This window comes from Saimiri boliviensis, chromosome 1 (genome assembly GCF_048565385.1).
Source record: "Saimiri boliviensis isolate mSaiBol1 chromosome 1, mSaiBol1.pri, whole genome shotgun sequence".
In the NCBI taxonomy this organism is placed as follows: Eukaryota; Metazoa; Chordata; class Mammalia; order Primates; family Cebidae; genus Saimiri; species Saimiri boliviensis.
Genome location: NC_133449.1, coordinates 152,022,470 through 152,040,211, shown reverse-complemented (window position 1 = coordinate 152,040,211; position 17,742 = coordinate 152,022,470). Strand labels below are relative to the sequence as shown.

General features: G+C 56.3%; 1 protein-coding gene across 5 annotated transcripts in view; it reads left to right on the top strand.

The window, feature by feature from the left end:
* MAD1L1 (mitotic arrest deficient 1 like 1) overlaps positions 1 to 17,742 on the top strand; it is a 397,602-nt gene that overhangs the window by 219,129 nt on the left and 160,731 nt on the right. For 4 of the 5 annotated variants that reach the window (XM_039470915.2, XM_074406821.1, XM_074406820.1 and 1 more), the window contains one exon: positions 6,447 to 6,503. The exons of the other annotated variant lie outside the window; for it this stretch is intronic. In XM_039470915.2, the coding sequence (XP_039326849.1) occupies positions 6,447 to 6,503 (57 nt within the window). The remainder of the gene's footprint in view (positions 1 to 6,446; positions 6,504 to 17,742) is intronic. 5 annotated transcript variants of the gene reach the window in all.

Genomic DNA, 17,742 nt, shown 5'->3' with positions numbered 1-17,742 from the left:
TTCTTGCCAGTTAGGGACAGAGCTCCTGTGAGTATCTGTGCACCAGACTTTGTATGGATGTAGGTTTTCATTCCTTTGGGCTCTAGATATAGGAGTAGGATTGTGGGGTTTGATTTTTTTGTTTTTTTGCCAGGGAAGACGGGAGGGACGCACAGTCTTGCTCTGGTTGCCCAGGCTGGAGTACAGTGGTGCGATCTTGGCTCACTGCAGCCTCTGCCTCGTGGATTCAAGCAAGTATACTGCCTCAGTCTCCTGAGTAGCAGGGACTACAAGTGTACACCACCATAGCCGGCTAATTTTTGTATTTTTAGTAGAGACAGTGTTTCACCATGTTGGCCAGGCTGTGGTTGAACTCCTGACCACAGGTGATCTACCCACCTTGGCCTTCCAAAGTGCTGGAATTCCAGGCGTGAGCCCTAATTTTATAAGACATTTCCAAACCCTTTTCCCAAGTGGCCCTACCATGGCAGCACGCGGGTGTCCAGTGGAGCATTCTTGCCAGCCCCAGGACAATGGTACCACAGCTGGGAGAACGTTCCCCTGTGGCATTGTCAGCTTTGGTAACGGTCTGGCAGGGCAACAGCCCATTTCACCGAGGCTTAAATCTGGGTGTCTCCAGTGACTGACGTGCCCAGTGTTTCCTGGGCTTCTCTACCTCGGTGCCTTTTCTCTGGTGTCCTCTGTTCATGTCCCTTCCCTCTGTCTGGTGCTGGCCTGCCAGGCCCAGCTGCCCATCTGTGCCTCCTGGAGCTCCCATTCCTGTCTCCTTACTCAGCAGGACTGCTGGGCTCTGTCTGCAGCACTGCCCCAACCTGAGTCCCGTAGACTTTACCCTGTCCCTTCCCATGGCTCTGAGCTCTGAGCTGCCTGCCCTCCCTCCCTGGAATCCCACGGTTTCTGATGTGGTGTCTGGTTTCTGGTGACTGAAGTGGGAGGGTGCATCAGTGCTGACTCCTCCTGCTTGTCCAGAAGAAGTTCTAGGGCATTTTGGGGCCCAAGAGAACCTGTCCCCTTGAAGATTCCTGATGCCCCGTTGCGAGCCTCTATCACCTACACAGAGAACGCTGTCTTGAGTCTCTCAGGACTCTAATGTCCTGCCTCTCCTGTAGTGGGCTGTGCGGGTTTAGTGATACCCTGTGTCTCCTGTAGTGGGCTGTGTGTGTTTAGTGATGCCCTGTGTCTCCTGTAGTGGGCTGTGTGTGTTTAGTGATGCCCTGTCTCTCCTGTAGTGGGCTGTGTGGGTTTAGTGATATCCTGTCTCTCCTGTAGTGGGCTGTGCGGGTTTAGTGATGCCCTGTCTCTCCTGTAGTGGGCTGTGCGGGTTTAGTGATGCCCTGTCTCTCCTGTAGTGGGCTGTGTGTGTTTAGTGATGCCCTGTCTCTCCTGTAGTGGGCTGTGCGGGTTTAGTGATGCCCTGTCTCTCCTGTAGTGGGCTGTGTGTGTTTAGTGATGCCCTGTCTCTCCTGTAGTGGGCTATGTGTGTTTAGTGATGCCCTGTCTCTCCTGTAGTGGGCTGTGCGGGTTTAGTGATGCCCTGTCTCTCCTGTAGTGGGCTGTGCGGGTTTAGTGATACCCTGTCTCTCCTGTAGTGGGCTGTGCGGGTTTAGTGATGCCCTGTCTCTCCTGTAGCGGGCTGTGTGTGTTTAGTGATGCCCTGTCTCTCCTGTAGTGGGCTGTGTGGGTTTAGTGATGTCCTGTCTCTCCTGTAGTGGGCCGTGCGGGTTTCATGATATACTGTATCTGTTGTAATGTGCTGTGTGTGTTTAGTGATGCCCTGTCTCTCCTGTAGTGGGCTATGTGTGTTTAGTGATGCCCTGTGTCTCCTGTAGTGGGCTGTGTGTGTTTAGTGATGCCCTGTGTCTCCTGTAGTGGGCTGTGTGGGTTTAGTGATGCCCTGTCTCTCCTGTAGTGGGCTGTGTGTGTTTCATGATATACTGTCTCTGCTGTAATGGGCTGTGTGGGTTTAGTGAAGTCCTGTGTCTCCTGTAGTGGCTTGTGCGGGTTTCAGTGTTTCCTTTTTTTTTTCTTTCTCCAGTTGTTTTCTTTGAACAATAAAGTGAGGGACGAGTGGACGTTTATCAGATGCTCCTCGGTGCTGGGGCTCTGCTGTGAACTTCTCACAGTCTCCCTCTGCAGAACCTGTCACATCGGGGAGGCCCAGGCCAGGCATGCGTTGTGGCTGACACCCCAGACTGCAGCCACTGCTGTTCTCCCTGCTAGCTCCTAACCTGTTGGCACCTGCTGTCATGTAAAACATTTTTTTTTCTTTTGGTTACTTGGAAACCTCATGTCTGACCACATATTCTCTTTGAGCCACAGACAGCAGTGCATTTCCTTGCATGCCAACAGGGCCTTCTCTGCCTGTGTCCTCTCCATGTTACCCCCGTTCTTAGGAGTGCCACATGTGTCTTTTCAGGTTATGAGTGAGAGGTGACTGAGGTGTCCTGCACCCACAAACCTTGTGCTGTGGGATGTCTATAAACCAGACCTGAGCTCCCTCCGTCCTCCCTGCTGCATCCCCATCTCTCTGTGTGTGGAACATGCGCCCCGTGTCACACTCTCGGATTTCTGGCCCCTCCGCCTGCTGAGCTTCTGTCTGGTGGCTGCTTTGCTGAGAAGGCCCTGTCTGGAGTCACCTCTTACTCAGGGTTGTGCGATGTCCCATTTGGCCGTCCTTGTTGGGAAGATGTGGCTGGTTACAAACAACCTTTTTTTGTGTGTTCCACATCTTTGTTTTTGTGTTTTTGACACAGGGTCTCACTCTGCTGCCCATGATTGTGCAGTGGCACAGTCATGACTCACTGCAGCCTCAACCTGTTTGTCTCAAGAGATCCTCCTGCCTCATCTCCCTGAGTAGCTGGGACCACAGTTGTGTGCCCCCACGCCCAGCAGATTTTTAAATTTTTTGTAGAGACAGGATCTCTGTATGTTGTCCAGGCTGGTCTCGAACTCCTGAGCTCAAGCAGTTCTTGTGCCTTGGCCTCCCTAGTGAGTACTGTGCTTGGCTGAAACAATTTATCTTGATGGTAACAGAGCTGTCCCTCTCTTCCTCTGTAGTTTGTATCCCATGGTGCTAGAGTATATGTTTTAATGGAAATGTAACATAATACACCAAGGTGCACAGATTATAAGTATACAGCCTGTTGGACAACAGGGTGAGTATATGTGTGTAACCCCCTTAATGCAGGCAAAGACGTAGAACCTCATGGGTCACTCAGGATCCGTGGCCATCTCATTGCAGCCTGAGTGACACCTGTGTGTTCAGTCGTCAGTTAAAGGCGGCTCTCACTGTCCAGAAGCCATCTCTCTTCGTGGCTGAATGGCTCCTGTGATGCCCTCTGCTGTCCTGGTTGCCTCTTGGGGAACAGCTTGTTGACATCTGCCTTCCTGAACCCAGGGTCCTGTTAGCACCAGGTGGGTGTGCGAGCCCAGTCACAGCTGCTCCTGCTGACATGCATTCGGCTTCCTGCCCCCATCCCGGGGTTGCACTCTCATGGGAGCTGCTCTGAGGCACTCTGTCCAGGTACTGAAGACCAGGGCGCAAGTCTGAGTGCAGGGCTCCATGGCTCAGTCACCTTTCTGCCAGCAACTCTGGCTTTGGGGATGTCTCAAAAATCTCACTGGTCTCTGTGTTTTCGGGACACAGAGGATTTGAGGAAACACGCGTTCTGTTTGTTCCAGCTGTTGACGGAAGTATGAGGCTGAGTGGGGCTGGTGCGGAGTCGAACACCTTGGCCTCAGGCTGATGAGCCGATTGTAAATGTACTTGTCTTCAGGCACACATTGCTCAGTGCTATCCTCAAAGAAACCTCATGAAACCTTCTGAAAACTCCTGCGGCCTACCCGCTTGGTACAGGAGGCTGTGAAGGCTGAGGTTGCTGTGGCCTGCCTGGCCTCGGCAGGACCCTTGGCCGGCCGCCGTGGTCACGGCTCCACCCTGCAGTGATGGTGTTGGGAGGCGCAGGAGAGCAGGTTGGCCTGGGCCTTGCACATAGCTCCCTGCCCTGCTGCTTATGAATGGCCCTGGCCTCTTCCAACCTGTGTCGTAAAGTGCCTTTGACCTTGCGCAGTTGCCACATGAACTGATGTAAATGGGGGTGACGATGTGCCTCATCTGCAGCTGTGAGCTGAGGCTGGTATCCACGTGCCAGCTGCCTGTGTGCCCAGGGCGGGTGCCAAGCATGGCGGACATGCTCAGGCTACAGGGGGTACGGGCAGCTCTAATGGCCGCCTCTCCCCGCTCATGCCAGCTCAGAGCCTGGTTGTCTTTCCCCATGTTTGGGGTAGTCTCTATGGCCTGGCGGCCTGTGGGTGCGGGTAGATCTGTGCAGGGTGCTGGGTGCAGGGCTGCGTGAGGCGAGCATGAGTGTGGACTGCAGCTGCTTCCCGAGTGTTGAGGCTCTGCCTAAGCGCATGGGGTGTCTGGGATGCCCCAACCTGGCTCTCTCTGCCCCTGGGAGTGCCCAGGGGTGCCATGCGCAGGGGTGTAGCTCAGTGAAGCACGTTGTATCTAGGCCGAGACTGGGGGATGTCCCTCTCCATCTGCTGTTCCCAGGTGCTTGTGACCCCAGCAGTGCGCAGATTATCCAGGGTTCAGCTGCCTGTGTGGAGGGTGATGTGCTGCTCCCTGACCCTGAGGCACCAAGCTCTCCATGGAGGAGTCCACACAGCCCAGAGTGGCCATGGCCACCTGCCTCCTGATGACAGTGACCAGGCAGGCTTCAGGGCCTCCACCGGGGAAGTGAGAGAGCACCAGGCAGGACTGGTAGTGGGCAGAGCTCAAGGCCTGCCCCACACCCACAGGTGTTGCACAGGGCATTGGGCAATGGGGGTCACTCGGATGCTCTCACTGAGTGAGGCCCCACAGCAGAGGCTCGGGGGGCTGAGGTGCTCCCACCTGTCAGCCTGGGTCTGACTCTGCTGTGGCATCCAGAACCAGCAGGCACCCAGCATGGCCCATGGGAAGTCCAGAGCCTGGCTCTGGCTGTGCTGGGCCCGTAGTGGAGCTTGAGGACCTGTGATCTGCAGAGCAGAGTGCCTGAGGACTGGGCTGCTACCTGGGCCACTTTCCCCAGGCTGTGTCCCCAGGGGCTGTAGTGCCTTGTTCTCTGTGTCTCCAAATAAACTTCCCCCATCCCCACCACGTGTGCACATGCCACACAGCAGTGTTCCCATACCCACACTCATGTGCATGCACATATGCATGCCTCCCTCCCTCATATTTCTCTCTCCCGTCTCTCCTGGTGACTTGCCATGTGATTTCCAGTTGCTGCTGGGCCAGGCCTCTCAATTCCTCCTTCAACCCCAGGCATGCTAGACCTCCACCCCGCAGATTGCACACCCTCACCACAGTCAACTGCCTCACTCCTGAGCGGGGCCCTCAGTCTCCTTCCCCGCCTTTCTTTTTTTTTTTTTTTTTTTTTTTTTTTTAAAGAATAAAGAAGAGGAAGAAAGAGAAAGAGGAAGAAGGAGAGAGAATGGGGGTATCGCTCCATTGCCTGGGCTAGAATGCAATCCAAATATGGGCATGCCTTCTTCTGTGCTGTGCCCCAGAGCGGAGAGGTCTTACAAGGCCCCCAGTGCCTGACCCTTCCTCCCTGGTTCCAGGTCACAGATGCGGTGTGTTTAGGTGGTGGGGGCAGTAGGGAGCGAAGCAGGGTCGTGGGATGGAGTCAGGAAGGGGCAGGGGCAGGGGATGTGGGGGAAGGCAGGACCTGCAGGGGCAGAGGCCCAGGGCAGGGGGTCTCTGAGGTCCTGAGCCCCATGCATGGGGCAGGGTCACCGTCCTCAGCAGGGAGCTGGACTGCTGATGTCCCGGCCCCACAGCCAGGCCCAGCCTTGCTGCTCCATGAGGCCTGTTAGGAGGAGGTGGCTGGCTTCTCATTGCTGGCTTTTCTATCCTTAGTGTGGGGTTAGGCCCAGTGCTCTATGGGGCGTGTGTGGGGGCAGGAGACCTTCCCCACCTGCGTAGGAGTTATGGTTAATTGATTTCCTCTGATGGAAAGTCCCATCCTGAACCTTTCCCCTCCGTCTCTCCACTGATTTCACAGTCCCTCTCGGGCCCGCCCCTTTGTCCACTCCATTCACAGTCTGTTTCCTGAGGCAGATTTTTGGGATGGACCTTGGTTCTGTCAAGCCACCTGCTGCCCACTCAGTCTTTGTCTCCATCATTGGGCTCTGAGCCCCAAGGGGCAGCCACACTGGCCCCTGCCAACTCTCCAGCCACCTGCTGCCTACTTGGTCTATCTCTATCACTGGGCTCTGGGCCTCACGGGGTGGCCACACTGGCCCCTGCCAACCTTCCAGCTGCCCACTGCCCAGCTCCTGGGCCCTGTTGCTCCACAGGGAGTGGAGGCTGCAGGGTGTTGGGGGTTATGTTCTCCGCAGTCCTAGAAATGGTGCTTGGTCCACCCCAGCCTGAGGCCAGATCCTCTCTTGTCTTGCAGGCTCAGCTGTCGCAGGCCCTGGAAGAGCTGGGAGGCCAGAAACAAAGAGCAGACATGGTGAGTCTGTTGCAGGAGTGGCTTGGGATTCAGGGCACCTCGACCCTGGGTCTCGGCAGGGACTCGTGTCCCCGTGAGCCCTCAGCTGCAGGCACCAGCGCATGGCTGCCTCCTCTGTTGTTGAAGCCATGTTGAGCATTGAAGGGCATGTGAAGAGCCTGAGTCCCTTCTCTACCAGTGACAGGTGGCACGTGCCTGGGAAGAACACGGCCTCTCCGGCCCCACCGCCATATTTTTGGAAAGGGGTCAGTGACGTGTTTGCCACACAAGGCAACGGTGTCAGAGGCAAAGCAGATGGGAGAGCCTGTGAGAGGTCTGGGGGCTGCTGAAGTGGGTATCGGTGCTGTGGCTTTGTGGACCCCTGCCCTGACCACACCGGGCCTGAGTTCCTAGTGGGACAGTGGCTCAGCTGGGGCTCAGGCATCCCTCAGCATGCCTGACCAAGCGAGGGATGTCTCTGGCGAGTACTTACCTGCCGTCTGTGAATGAGGCAGGTGTGCTTTCCAGCTGTTTTCTCCTCAGCCTACATCGGCCCCATTCCCACTGGTTTGGCTGCTTCTGAACCTGGGGGAGGGTCCTGCAGTGTGGCCCATGGGGCACCAGGTGGGCTCTCCTGATTTCTGGACCTCTAGTGTTAAAAAGCTTCCCACTTGCCCAGGCGTGGTGGCTTATGCCAGTAATCCCAGCACTTTGGGAGGCCGAGGCAGGTGGATCACCTGAGGTCAGGAGTTTGAGACCAGCCTGGCCAACATGGTCAAACCCCATCTCTACTAAAAAATACAAAAATTAGCCAGGGGCAATGGTGGGCACCTGTAATCCCGGATACTTGGGAGGCTGAGGCAGGAGAACTACTTAAACCTGGGAGGTGGAGGTTGCAGTGAGCCGAGATCACGCCACTGCACTCCAGCCTGGGCAAAAAGAGTAAAATTGTGTCTCAAAAAAAAGCTTTCTACTGCTTTAGGGAACAAATGGGCTTTGCTTTTGAAGCATTTTGGCCTAAACAAACTGTAGGTCCCCTCTGTGCTGCCTTGGCCATGGCCATGTCTGTGAAGGACAAGGAAGGCCCTGGGGCATGTGTGTATGTGGCTGTGTGTTCTGCCCTGGGCCATGCGTCAGCCTGGCCTGGGTCACAGGCGGAGCAGCAGTCAGTGCTGTACGGACCCCAGGGCATGCAGCCCAGGTGGAGGCTCCCGTCCGGGTAGTCATGCGTCAGCCTGGCCTGGGTCACAGGCGGAGCAGCAGTCAGCGCTGTATGGACCCCAGGGCATGCAGCCCAGGTGGAAGCTTCCATCTGGTTGTCCTTGCTTGCCAGCTTATGACTGAGCTGGTGTCCTGGCTCTCGGCCTCAGGGCCTTCCTCTCCACCCAGCAGGGGTGTGCTGAGGGTTCATTGCTTGACAGACTCATGTGCCGGCTGCACAGCCTTTGGTGGCCGTGGCTGTGGCCATGGTTGCAGCCCTTCCCATGGGACAGGGTTGGATAGAGTTGGAAATCACCCTAAGGAGGTGCGAGCACCAGGGCCTAGGCTGGAGATGGTGAGGATTGTCTGCTGAGACCCTGGAAGAAGTTGCCCAGCTGTGCAGAGAGGCAGCAGCAGGGCACCGTGTGGGTCTGGGCAGAGCCAGTATCTGCAGGACCAAGGCCCAGTGGGCTGACGACAGCTGTTCTGAGATTCCAGAACAGTCGCTGTTCACTCAGCAGCCGCTTAAGGCCATGCCTCTTGGTGCTGGGGCCACCGCAGCCAGTGACATAGGCACCTGCCTCCCTGGAGGCACACTGTTATCCAGTGGGGTAGCTAGTGGCCCACAGGAGAGTGAAGTACAGAACTTTAGGTGGTGGCGAGTGCAGGAGCCACAGTCACCGAGGGCTGCTCTGCAGTGTCCTGAGCCAAGCCCAGGGGACCCTACTGTTGGTGGAAATGGTGGGGCAGGCAGCTCGGCAGATCCCAAGTCCTGGGACCCGACAGCGAGGTTAGGGGTGACAGAAGCAGGGCCTGCGGTGGTTGGTAATCCGACCTGTGGGCCCTGTGTGGTCACAGCAGGGTTGTGGTTTCATGGGTGGAGGAAGGAGGTGGTGACACAGCTTGGTGCCCATTTGTAAAGGCCGCCTGGCTGCTCCGTGCAGGGCCGCAGTGGATGGGAACTGGCAGGTCTGGGGCTGGCTGGGGTGGGAGCCGCCGGGGCCCTGGGCTTAGGCCCGCAGTGGTGTGGGGAGCATGGACCGAGCTGGCTGCAATGAAGGTAGACCGCAGATGAGGTAGAGAGTGTGAAGCCGGGAACCAAGGACAGCTTCAGCATTCCACCCTGGATGGGCTCGTGGTATGGGTGGGAGACTGTGGGTGACCTTGAGTCAGTGCTCTGGGGACAGAGGTGCCCATCCACTCTGCATGGTATTTCTGTTGTTGGGAGCGAGTAGGTAGCAGAGAAGTCCAGAATTGGAGGCTCAAGCCTCTTTGAGGCATTCCAGTATCCTGGCGTCTAGTCTTGGGGAGCAGCCATGAGCTGGGGACTCCATGGAAGGCAGGTCCATTCACAGAGCCCTGGAGAAGGAAATGTTTTCATGGGATAGTCAGACCACAGAGAGGACCCAGAAGGGGAGCGCAGGATTGCCCTGGGCTTGGCCGCTGGTACAGAAGGGCCTGCTCAGGGGCCTGGCCTGGAGCTGGGAAGGAGACTCATTTTACCCAATGGGGAGTGCGAGAGCAGTTTATGCTGAGAGCCTTGCTGTAGGGAAACAAGACATAGGGCTGGGGCAGTTGAGTGGATTGAAAGGGGCCGGGGCCAGCGGGTGGCCAGAGCTTCCTGTCTCTTCCCAAAGTGGGTGTGAGGCAGAGGACTGGCCCTGTGAGGGCTCCAGCAGTCCTGCTGAAGCTCATGGTGTAACGTGGAGCCGGGCTGTGTGGAAGGCAGACACAGTCACTGGGGAAGGGGGTTTGACCCAGGTGGATTTGCCAGCAGAGCTCAGTGGAGGGAGGGAGGGAGGGAGGCGGAGATGAGACACTTTGGTAAACGGAGGGAAAAGAAGCAGGCTGTGGGGGTTCCAGAACAGGCCTATCCTAGGTCTGGGTTTTGAAATTGGAGTATGAACCATGTTTCTCTTTAGGCTGTAGAAATACTGGGGGGTTGCTTTGTTTATTTTTCTCCCTGTGTTCTACTGTGAGCTTTTTGTTGCTGATGTAATTTGCAGGGGAACCCATCATAACTGTATTGTTAAATGGCAGCCCTGAAACTCAGTTTCCATTCCTCTGCTTTCATCCAAGACAGCTCAGGGCAGGCCTGCAAGGTGCTCCTGATTTCAGTGAGCGAGTTATTTGGGACTCTGTGGACTGTGGGGTCTGGTGTCCGGGAATGAGTGGGGTTATGTGGGAGTCTGTGGACTGTGGGATCTGGTGTCCAGAAGTGAGTAGGGTTATGTGGGGCTCTGTGGACTGTGGGATCTGGCGTCCAACATCGAGTGGGGTTATGTGGGGCTCTGTTGACTGTGGGGTCTAGTGTCCAGGAGTGAGTGAGGTTAAGGGGTACTCTGTGGACTGTGGACTGTGGGGTCTGGTTCCCCTGAGTGCAGGTGTTCAGGAGGGATGCCAGGGCTTTTTCCACCTGTGTGGGGGATGGTAGGGGGTTGTGGGGGGCACACCCAGGGCCTTCCTTGTTCCTAGTCCCAAGGGCTGTCGGTGCTTCCTTCTCAGTATCTGAGCTTCCTGGGTGCCTTCAGCCAGGCCCCTTTTCCTGTTGCCTCTGGAGCAGCCCGGGGTGGGGTGGGTGCTCTCTGAGGAGGGATGCTCCCATCTGAAGATGCCCTGTGGTGACCCTGGTGTTCTGTGTGTCAACACACCGGGCTGCCTCTGTGTTGACCTGAATTGAAACGTGCCTGGGGGCTGCGCTTCCTCATGTGCAGGAGGCCAGTAGGAATTAGAAATGGAGCTGTCTGAGCACATGCCAAGCCCCTGCATTATGGCTGAGCCACCTGCCTGGTGCCTGCAGCTGCCCTGGAGCATGGACTTCCCACATCCAACAGAGGCATGGATACCTCGAGCAGGTACCTAGGCCCGGCATTGGCCCCTCCCCAGCTGTAGGTGGTTTTGGAGGAACTGCTCACTCCAGGCCTGTTTTGTGGGGAGGGGAGGGAGACAGAAACTGGTCTTAGGTCCTCAGGTGGGGTGGGTGTGGCCACCCCTGGAGGGCTGGCTTCTTGGGGCGTCCGGGTCTGGTCAGGGGGCTGTGGGGGGCGATCTGTGCTGCACTGGACTGGAGGCTTGGCTGCTTTTCAACCTGTTTTTTTTTTTTTTTTTTTTTCATTTTTGGCCCATAGAATTTCTGTTCCTTATTCATTGTACCCCGCAGTTTTTAAGCTCTAATGCCTGGGCCCCAAGCTGCAGCATGTGACTTAGAATTTGGTGATGGGAGGATTGCCCCCAAGGAAGCTGGGTCGTGCCGTTACCCCTCCTCGGGTTGGGCTCCCGTTCCTGGCCCCATCCTTTGTTTGGAGCCGTAGGCCCTACAGACGGGCTCCCGAGGGACAAAAGGAGAGGTCTCGGTGGCCTGTGCCCCTCTTGCCATGCAGAGCCTTTCAGAGGAGATACTGGGGATAGCAGTGCCAGGCAAGGGGGCCACAGGCACCGTGGTTGGGGCTGACCCTGCCAGGCATGCCTGAGGGCCAGTGGCCTCACCCACCGCTCCCTGCCACCTCGCTGGGCCGTGCAGCCATGGGCTCCAAGTCCCCCCTTATCTGTGTGACCCAGAGCCCTCAGGGTCATTGGCTTCTCTCTGGGGATTACAGATGCAGGCACATGGTCCTGTCTGAAGGGGTTTCTGGGCTGTGGGACAGCCTGTTCTCCTTTCATTTTATGGTGGAGAAACCCCGGAGCTCGCCCTGAGCTGGGACAGCTAGAGTCGGTGGTCTGGCTCTGAGGCCCCTCCCATCCGGTTCCCAGTGACTGGCTCAGCAGTGAATGCTGTCTGGGGAAGGGGTGACCAGGTGGTCTGCCCCCGAGGCCTCGTGTGGAGAAGCCGCACTCCAGGCAGGGCTGACTGCATTCCTCATGCCTTCTGTCTACAATGGTCTGGGACACGGCCCTGGTGCTGGTCCAGTCTCCCAGCCTACAGCTCCTTTACCCACTGCTTTCCAACCCAAATTCATTTTGTTATTTAGGAAAGAAGAAAGAGAAAAAAAGAAAAATGTAAACATCTTTAGTTAATTGCCAATGACAAGACAAAGGCACTGTGACTTTCTTATTATTAATTAGCAAACCTGTACTAATTAGTAAGTAAGGATAAGTACAATTCATGCTTTTTTCCTTAAATGCAATTAATATCATAAGAGGAGGGATTGCCTGGGCCACAGTCATATCATTAGCGAGCCCCCCTAATTAGCTCGGCCAGCAGTGGCTGGAGATAGGAGTCTTTTGATTACAGCTATTAAAAATCCTCTAGTATCTTATAGACTTTAGGGAGTATGGAGGGAAGATTTATTTTCTGATTTAGAGGGAATTACGCTACTCTCAGCTCTGATTAGGGAGCATCGTCCTTGATTCCTGATTTCCCTTTGTGGCCCCTCTGGGCTCGCTTCTTGCTTCCAGAAGCATCCTGCTCTAAGTCTGACCCACCAAGGGCCAAGCATGGCCATTGCCTCCAGATGAATGATCATGAGAGTCTCCTGGTTTGCTAACTGACAGTGCATCATTTCACTTTCTGGGCCAGTCCTGCCATGCGAAGAAGCACCACCTCTGAACCGAGCTTCATGCTTGGGGGCAGGCTGGAGGGGCTCATTGCTGGTACTGGGGCTCTGTGTAGCTGGTGGCAGCCTCCTCCTTCCTGGCAACCCATTCAGTTCATGCTGTACCAGCACATATGTCCCCATATGCCCTGGTGTGCAGGTGTCCTGAGATGGGAGCAGCTCATAGTGGCCAGGGATGTGTCTGGGGCAGGTCTGGGGAATGGCCCAAAGTCTGAGAATGTGGCCTGATGTCACTGTCCTCCTCTCCAGCCCTGGAGGCAGCTTCTCCTGGGCCCCTGCCTCTCCTGGGCCCCTGCTCCTGTGCCTGCCCTTCCATCCCACACAGGCCGGGTCCCTTCCTCCCCACCTGGAGCTCCTGCCCCTGCCCTTCCGTCCCACACAGACTGGGTCCCTCCGTCCCCACCTGGAGCTCCTGCCCCCACCCTTCTATCCCAGACAGGCCAGGTCCCTCTGTCCCCACCTGGAGCTCCTGCCCCTCTCCTTCCATCCCACACAGGCCGGATCCCTCTGTCCCCACCTGGAGCTCCTGCCCCTGCCCTTCCTTCCCACACAGACCGAGTCCCTCTGTCCCCACCTGGAGCTCCTGCCCCTGCCCTTCCGTCCCACACAGACCGAGTCCCTCTGTCCCCACCTGGAGCTCCTGCCCCTGCCCTTCCATCCCACACAGACTGGGTCCCTCCGTCCCCACCTGGAGCTCCTGCCCCTGCCCTTCCATCCCACACAGGCCGGGTCCCTCCCTCCCCACCTGGAGCTCCTGCCCCTGCCCTTCCATCCCACACATGCCAGGTCCCTCTGTCCCCACCTGGAGCTCCTGCCCCTGCCCTTCCATCCAACACAGGCCGGGTCCCTCCCTCCCCACCTGGAGCTCCTGCCCCTGCCCTTCCATCCCACACAGGCCGGGTCCCTCTGTCCCCACCTGGAGCTCCTGCCCCTGCCCTTCCATCCCACATAGGCCGGGTCCCTCCCTCCCCACCTGGAGCTCCTGCCCCCACCCTTCTATCCCATGCAACTGGTCCCCCCTTCCTGAGCCACACCGGTCACCTCTCTTGCTGTGTGGCCACAGACAGGTTTTTCAGTGCCTGGTCTTCAGGGTAGAGAGAGGAAGGAGAACCTCCCTGGAGTCCTGTAAAGCTAAGTAAGTTGGTGTGCTGGGAGGATCCAGGCTTTTCTGGAAAGTGGCTGGGTGAGAACAGGGGCTGATCTTCCTCAGTGACCTAGGGCTGGCTCCAGACTCACTGCCCTTTCACCAGCTGAGGTTTCCTTGGCCAGCCTCCTCAGTGCATGCCATGAGGCTCCTCCACAGAGTGGAAGGAATCACACAGGCCACAGCAAGCGTCACATGGAGCTGGTTTGCTTTAAATGCCTCTTGCATTTAAGGCAAGTTTGTCTAATTCAGCAAGTGTTTGCTGAGCGCCTCTTCTAGGCCCTTGTCTGAGGGAACAGAGGCCCTGTGGCTGCCCGTCTGTCTATTCAGCTGCCCTAACAAGAACACCGCAGACTGGGCTGCTTAAAGTGGCAGATGTTGGCTGGATGTGGTGGCTCATGCCTGTGATCCTAGCACTTTGGGAGGCTGAGGTGGATGGATGTCTTGAGCCCAGGAGTTCGAGACTGGCCTGGCCAACATAGTGAGATCTTGTCTCTGTTAAAAAAATAGAATAAAACCCTAGCAGATATTTGTTGCTCACAGTTCTGGAGGCTGGAAGTCCAGGACTAGGAACTGGCTGGTCTGGTGTCTGCTGAGGCTGCCTGGTTCCAGATGGCACCCTCTCCCTCTCACAGAATGGGAGGGGTGAGGGGGCTAATCTCCTCACTGAGGCTCTGCCCCGTGGCCTTCTCTCCTCCCTTGGGTTCCCTCCTGGGATTTCAGCCTGCATGTGGGAGCACACAGGCCATGGCACAGGCCCTCCTTCCTGCCGTGTGAGACCGGGTGAGCGTTCACTGCCCTGCCCTGTCCTTCTACTAGGGGGTCTCCACCTGGTCCCTCAGTGCCTGACAGGTCTGCCCTGACCCCGGTGATGTCCTCACCTTCTGACCCCCATCTCCGCAACCTCCTCTGAGTGCATATTCTCTTGCCCTTCCATGCAATCCCTGTGCTGCTTCCCCCACAACTCCGGGATGTCTTTTCAGCCCAGTGGAGCCTCAGGCTCCCTGGAGATCAAGCTGGACCCCTGTTACTGCCCCTGCATCGCAGATGCGCTCTTCCTTCCCTGCCCTCACGGGGCCTGCACCCTCACTGTCACCGCCACTGCTGTCCCTGTGCTGCCCTGGGTGTGGCAGCGCCACGTGCAAAGCCAGTGTGTGCTGGTGCTCACCACGTCACTGGCACACACTTGTTGTTTACCCAGATTATCCCACTGTGATTGTGGCAGGAGACCCACAAGCTGGTTAAAGCCCCAGGTACTCAGACCAAGAACAAATGGAGCCAGGATTAGGGACCAGCCCGTGTTCACGCAGGCAGTGGTGGAAAGTGCTCCAGGGGTCACACCCAGGCAGGCTGACACCAGACCCTCTGGCCAGGGTGGCCCAGGGGACTTCCTTGCATCAGGCCATCTGTGAAGTCCACCAGGACGGGACCTCAGGGCTCTCTGGACCTCCAGCGCTAGCCCAGGGCCAGGTATTCAGCAAGAGATTTTAAAGCATCTGCCAACCGCTGGGTGGGGACAGGTGGGAGGAGGGCACTTCATCTTCCCTCTGTCCCCTTTCCCAGTCTAAGCACCCAGGCTTTTCGGCTTTTCCCAGTTTGCAAAGATCTCATGAGGAGATGCTGGTGATTTAATGTCATTATCTTGCAAGGATCATCTGCATTTTAGAAACAGTAGCCTGAGAAGATTTTAGCCAAGAAAATAGACTTCTCAGGCATAATCTGTGGCCTTTGGCTGTAGAGGATTTGAATCCCTGCTTCTCCTCAAAAAAAAAAAAAAAAAAAAAAAAAAAAAAACAGAAGAAAATCTCAGTGTAGCGGGAACACTAAGCTTGTTTTCTATCTGGGCCACCGCCACAGTGTGTGAGCCAGCAGAACCTCAGTGTGTCTGATATGTCATGACATTTTTGTTATTTTTATTTCAGAATTATCTTAGATAATCTCATGTTTGTCCAGTAAACTTTAGAGGGAGCTTGCCCAGGTTCCTGCCCGTCCTCTCGGATTGCCTTGGTCTGCAGGCTGACATGGGAAGACAAGTTGGTTGCAGTGTGGATCCCCCAGAAACCCTCTCCTTTTCCTCATACCATGGGGCCTGCCCACTGCTGACTAGGGTTATTCCTGGGTAGTTTAGAATCCTGGTCACCTGCATGTTGCTGCTGGATGCACACTTACCACGTGACCCATGGGGCCTCTGGGGTGTCAGGAGTGGTGATGAGGAGAAGGTGGGCACTACCGACTCAGAGCAGTGAAGTCCCTGTGTGTTCCGTTCTGCGAAACTTAGAAAGATTTATTCTATAATAACCACAGGAAAGGAAACTGGTTAATTTATCTTGAAAAATTATGAGAGTAATTCCATATAGGGGAAACATCATGCACTAAGTGCAAGCATTTTCCTGTAATTTTAACTTTTCATGTCTCTGCTGTGGCCTGTTCTGGCTTAGCTTTTTCTCGGCTGTGTCTTACATAAGCTGATCCCTTCTGGCCCCAGGCCCATGATGGTGACACCTGTTCCTGCCCCTACCTCTGCCCCTGCCTCCTGCCTCCCTGACGTGGAACTCCTGCCATCCTCATATCTGCCTGTTCTGGGGACACTGGGACTTTCCCTTGAACTAGGCCACCTGGGGGCTTGTGTTTGCCTGTGATTCAGCAAGCAGCCCTGGCAGACAGCCCTCTCCAGACTCCCCCAGCAGAGTTAACTTCCACAGTGAGAGGCTTCACAGGGACAGGAGGTGGCCTCAGATGTCCTAAAAAGGCAGATGTAAGACTGGAGCTAATAGGAGGGAGGGAGGCCCTTTCTGTAGAGAGAGCTTTCAAATTCAGTCTTTTTTCTAAGCAGGGGCTCTTTATCCAGCAGCCAGGGGCAGGCGCTCAGGTATGCACCAAGCCTTTGCAGCTGTACACAGATTTCTGTTATGTGCATGTATTTTTCTGGAGTGAGCAATTGCCATCTTCAAAAGGTTTCTGACACCTGTGCCCCCTCCCCAGAACAACTGCTTCTGTGGAGGAGGCAGGCTCATTGATCCCAGTGAAGGTTCTAGAGCCCTTGGAAGCCACATACACAGATACCACCCAGCTAGTTTCCCAGCACTCTGCTGTGAGTGTAAATGGGGCTGGGTATCCAGACTGACAGAGCAGCGGCGCACTAGTGGGACAGGTGCTCAGCTGCCCAGCGGTGCTGGTGAGGCCAGCAGTAGCGGCCCTGGACATGCCACAGCCCTGTGGTGAGGCCCCACTTCCTCCAAGCACAGCTGCTCTGGCTCTCCAGTGGCCTGCTCCCAGTGGGGGGTGCCTGAGGAGTCATCCTGAGAAATGACGGTGGCCTCAGGTGAACGTTCTGCTGGGACGTGCCCTCCGGCTGGGCTGCTTTTTTCTGAGGAGAAGGCATTTCCCAGCCCAGGCGCGCAGCTGTGCTCACCAAGAAATGGCTGGATGAGCCAGTAGGGCTGCCTGCAGCCCATCGCGCCTGTGTCTTCTCCAGGCTGGAAAGGAAACTGGAGAATGGACTCCACTTAACATCCCCCCCAGCCCTCCCCAGGAAGCCGCAGCCACTCCAGAAGCCTGCCTGGTGCCAGAGGGTATAGAGCTGAGCAGAAAGGTGGGCTCTGACCAGGATGCTTGGCTCTGACCTCAGCACCCTCTCATCTCTTGGAGACCCAGGGCCTCTGCCCCAGTCAGCCCTGGGGAGCCTGGAATGCAGGCCCTCACCTTGCAGCAAGAGCTTTGTGAGGCCCTGGGCTCAGCCTCACCACCACCACATAGGGTAAGGGTACAGCTGAGACTCGGGGATGCTGCGTGAATAGGCGATGAGATGGCGCGGGTGCACTGCATGTGGACACCCTTGCTCTGGCACTCAGCAGCAGCCCTGTGGATTAGAATTGTGGTGGGATGGGGGGTGGTTACCCAGCTCCTCCTCCTGTTATTACTTTGTGGCATTAGGGAAGGCCTCTGGGATCACACCCTGCATCTTCCCAAATTAAACTGAGTGCAAGGTCTCTATTTAAAGATTATGCTGTACTAGTGAGTTTGCCACTAGGACCATTAGCATTAATGTTTCATGAAGTTTGGGGCTATGAGTGGATCTGGCAAGCCAAGCCTGCACTTGAGGAGGGAGGGACCTTATAGGCAGAGGGACATGGGGCAGTTTCCAGAAGGCCAGCCGGTCTACACTAAGGCTGGACCATGCCGAGGCCAGTCTACACTGATATTGGACCATGCTAGGGCCTGTCTCCACTGAAGTTGGGCCATGCTAAGGCCTGTCTACACTGAGGCTGGGCCATGCTGAACCCAATCCACACTGAGGCCAGTCCCCACTTAGGCTGGTCGTGCTGAGGCCAATCCATGCTGAGGCAAATCCATGCTGAGGCTG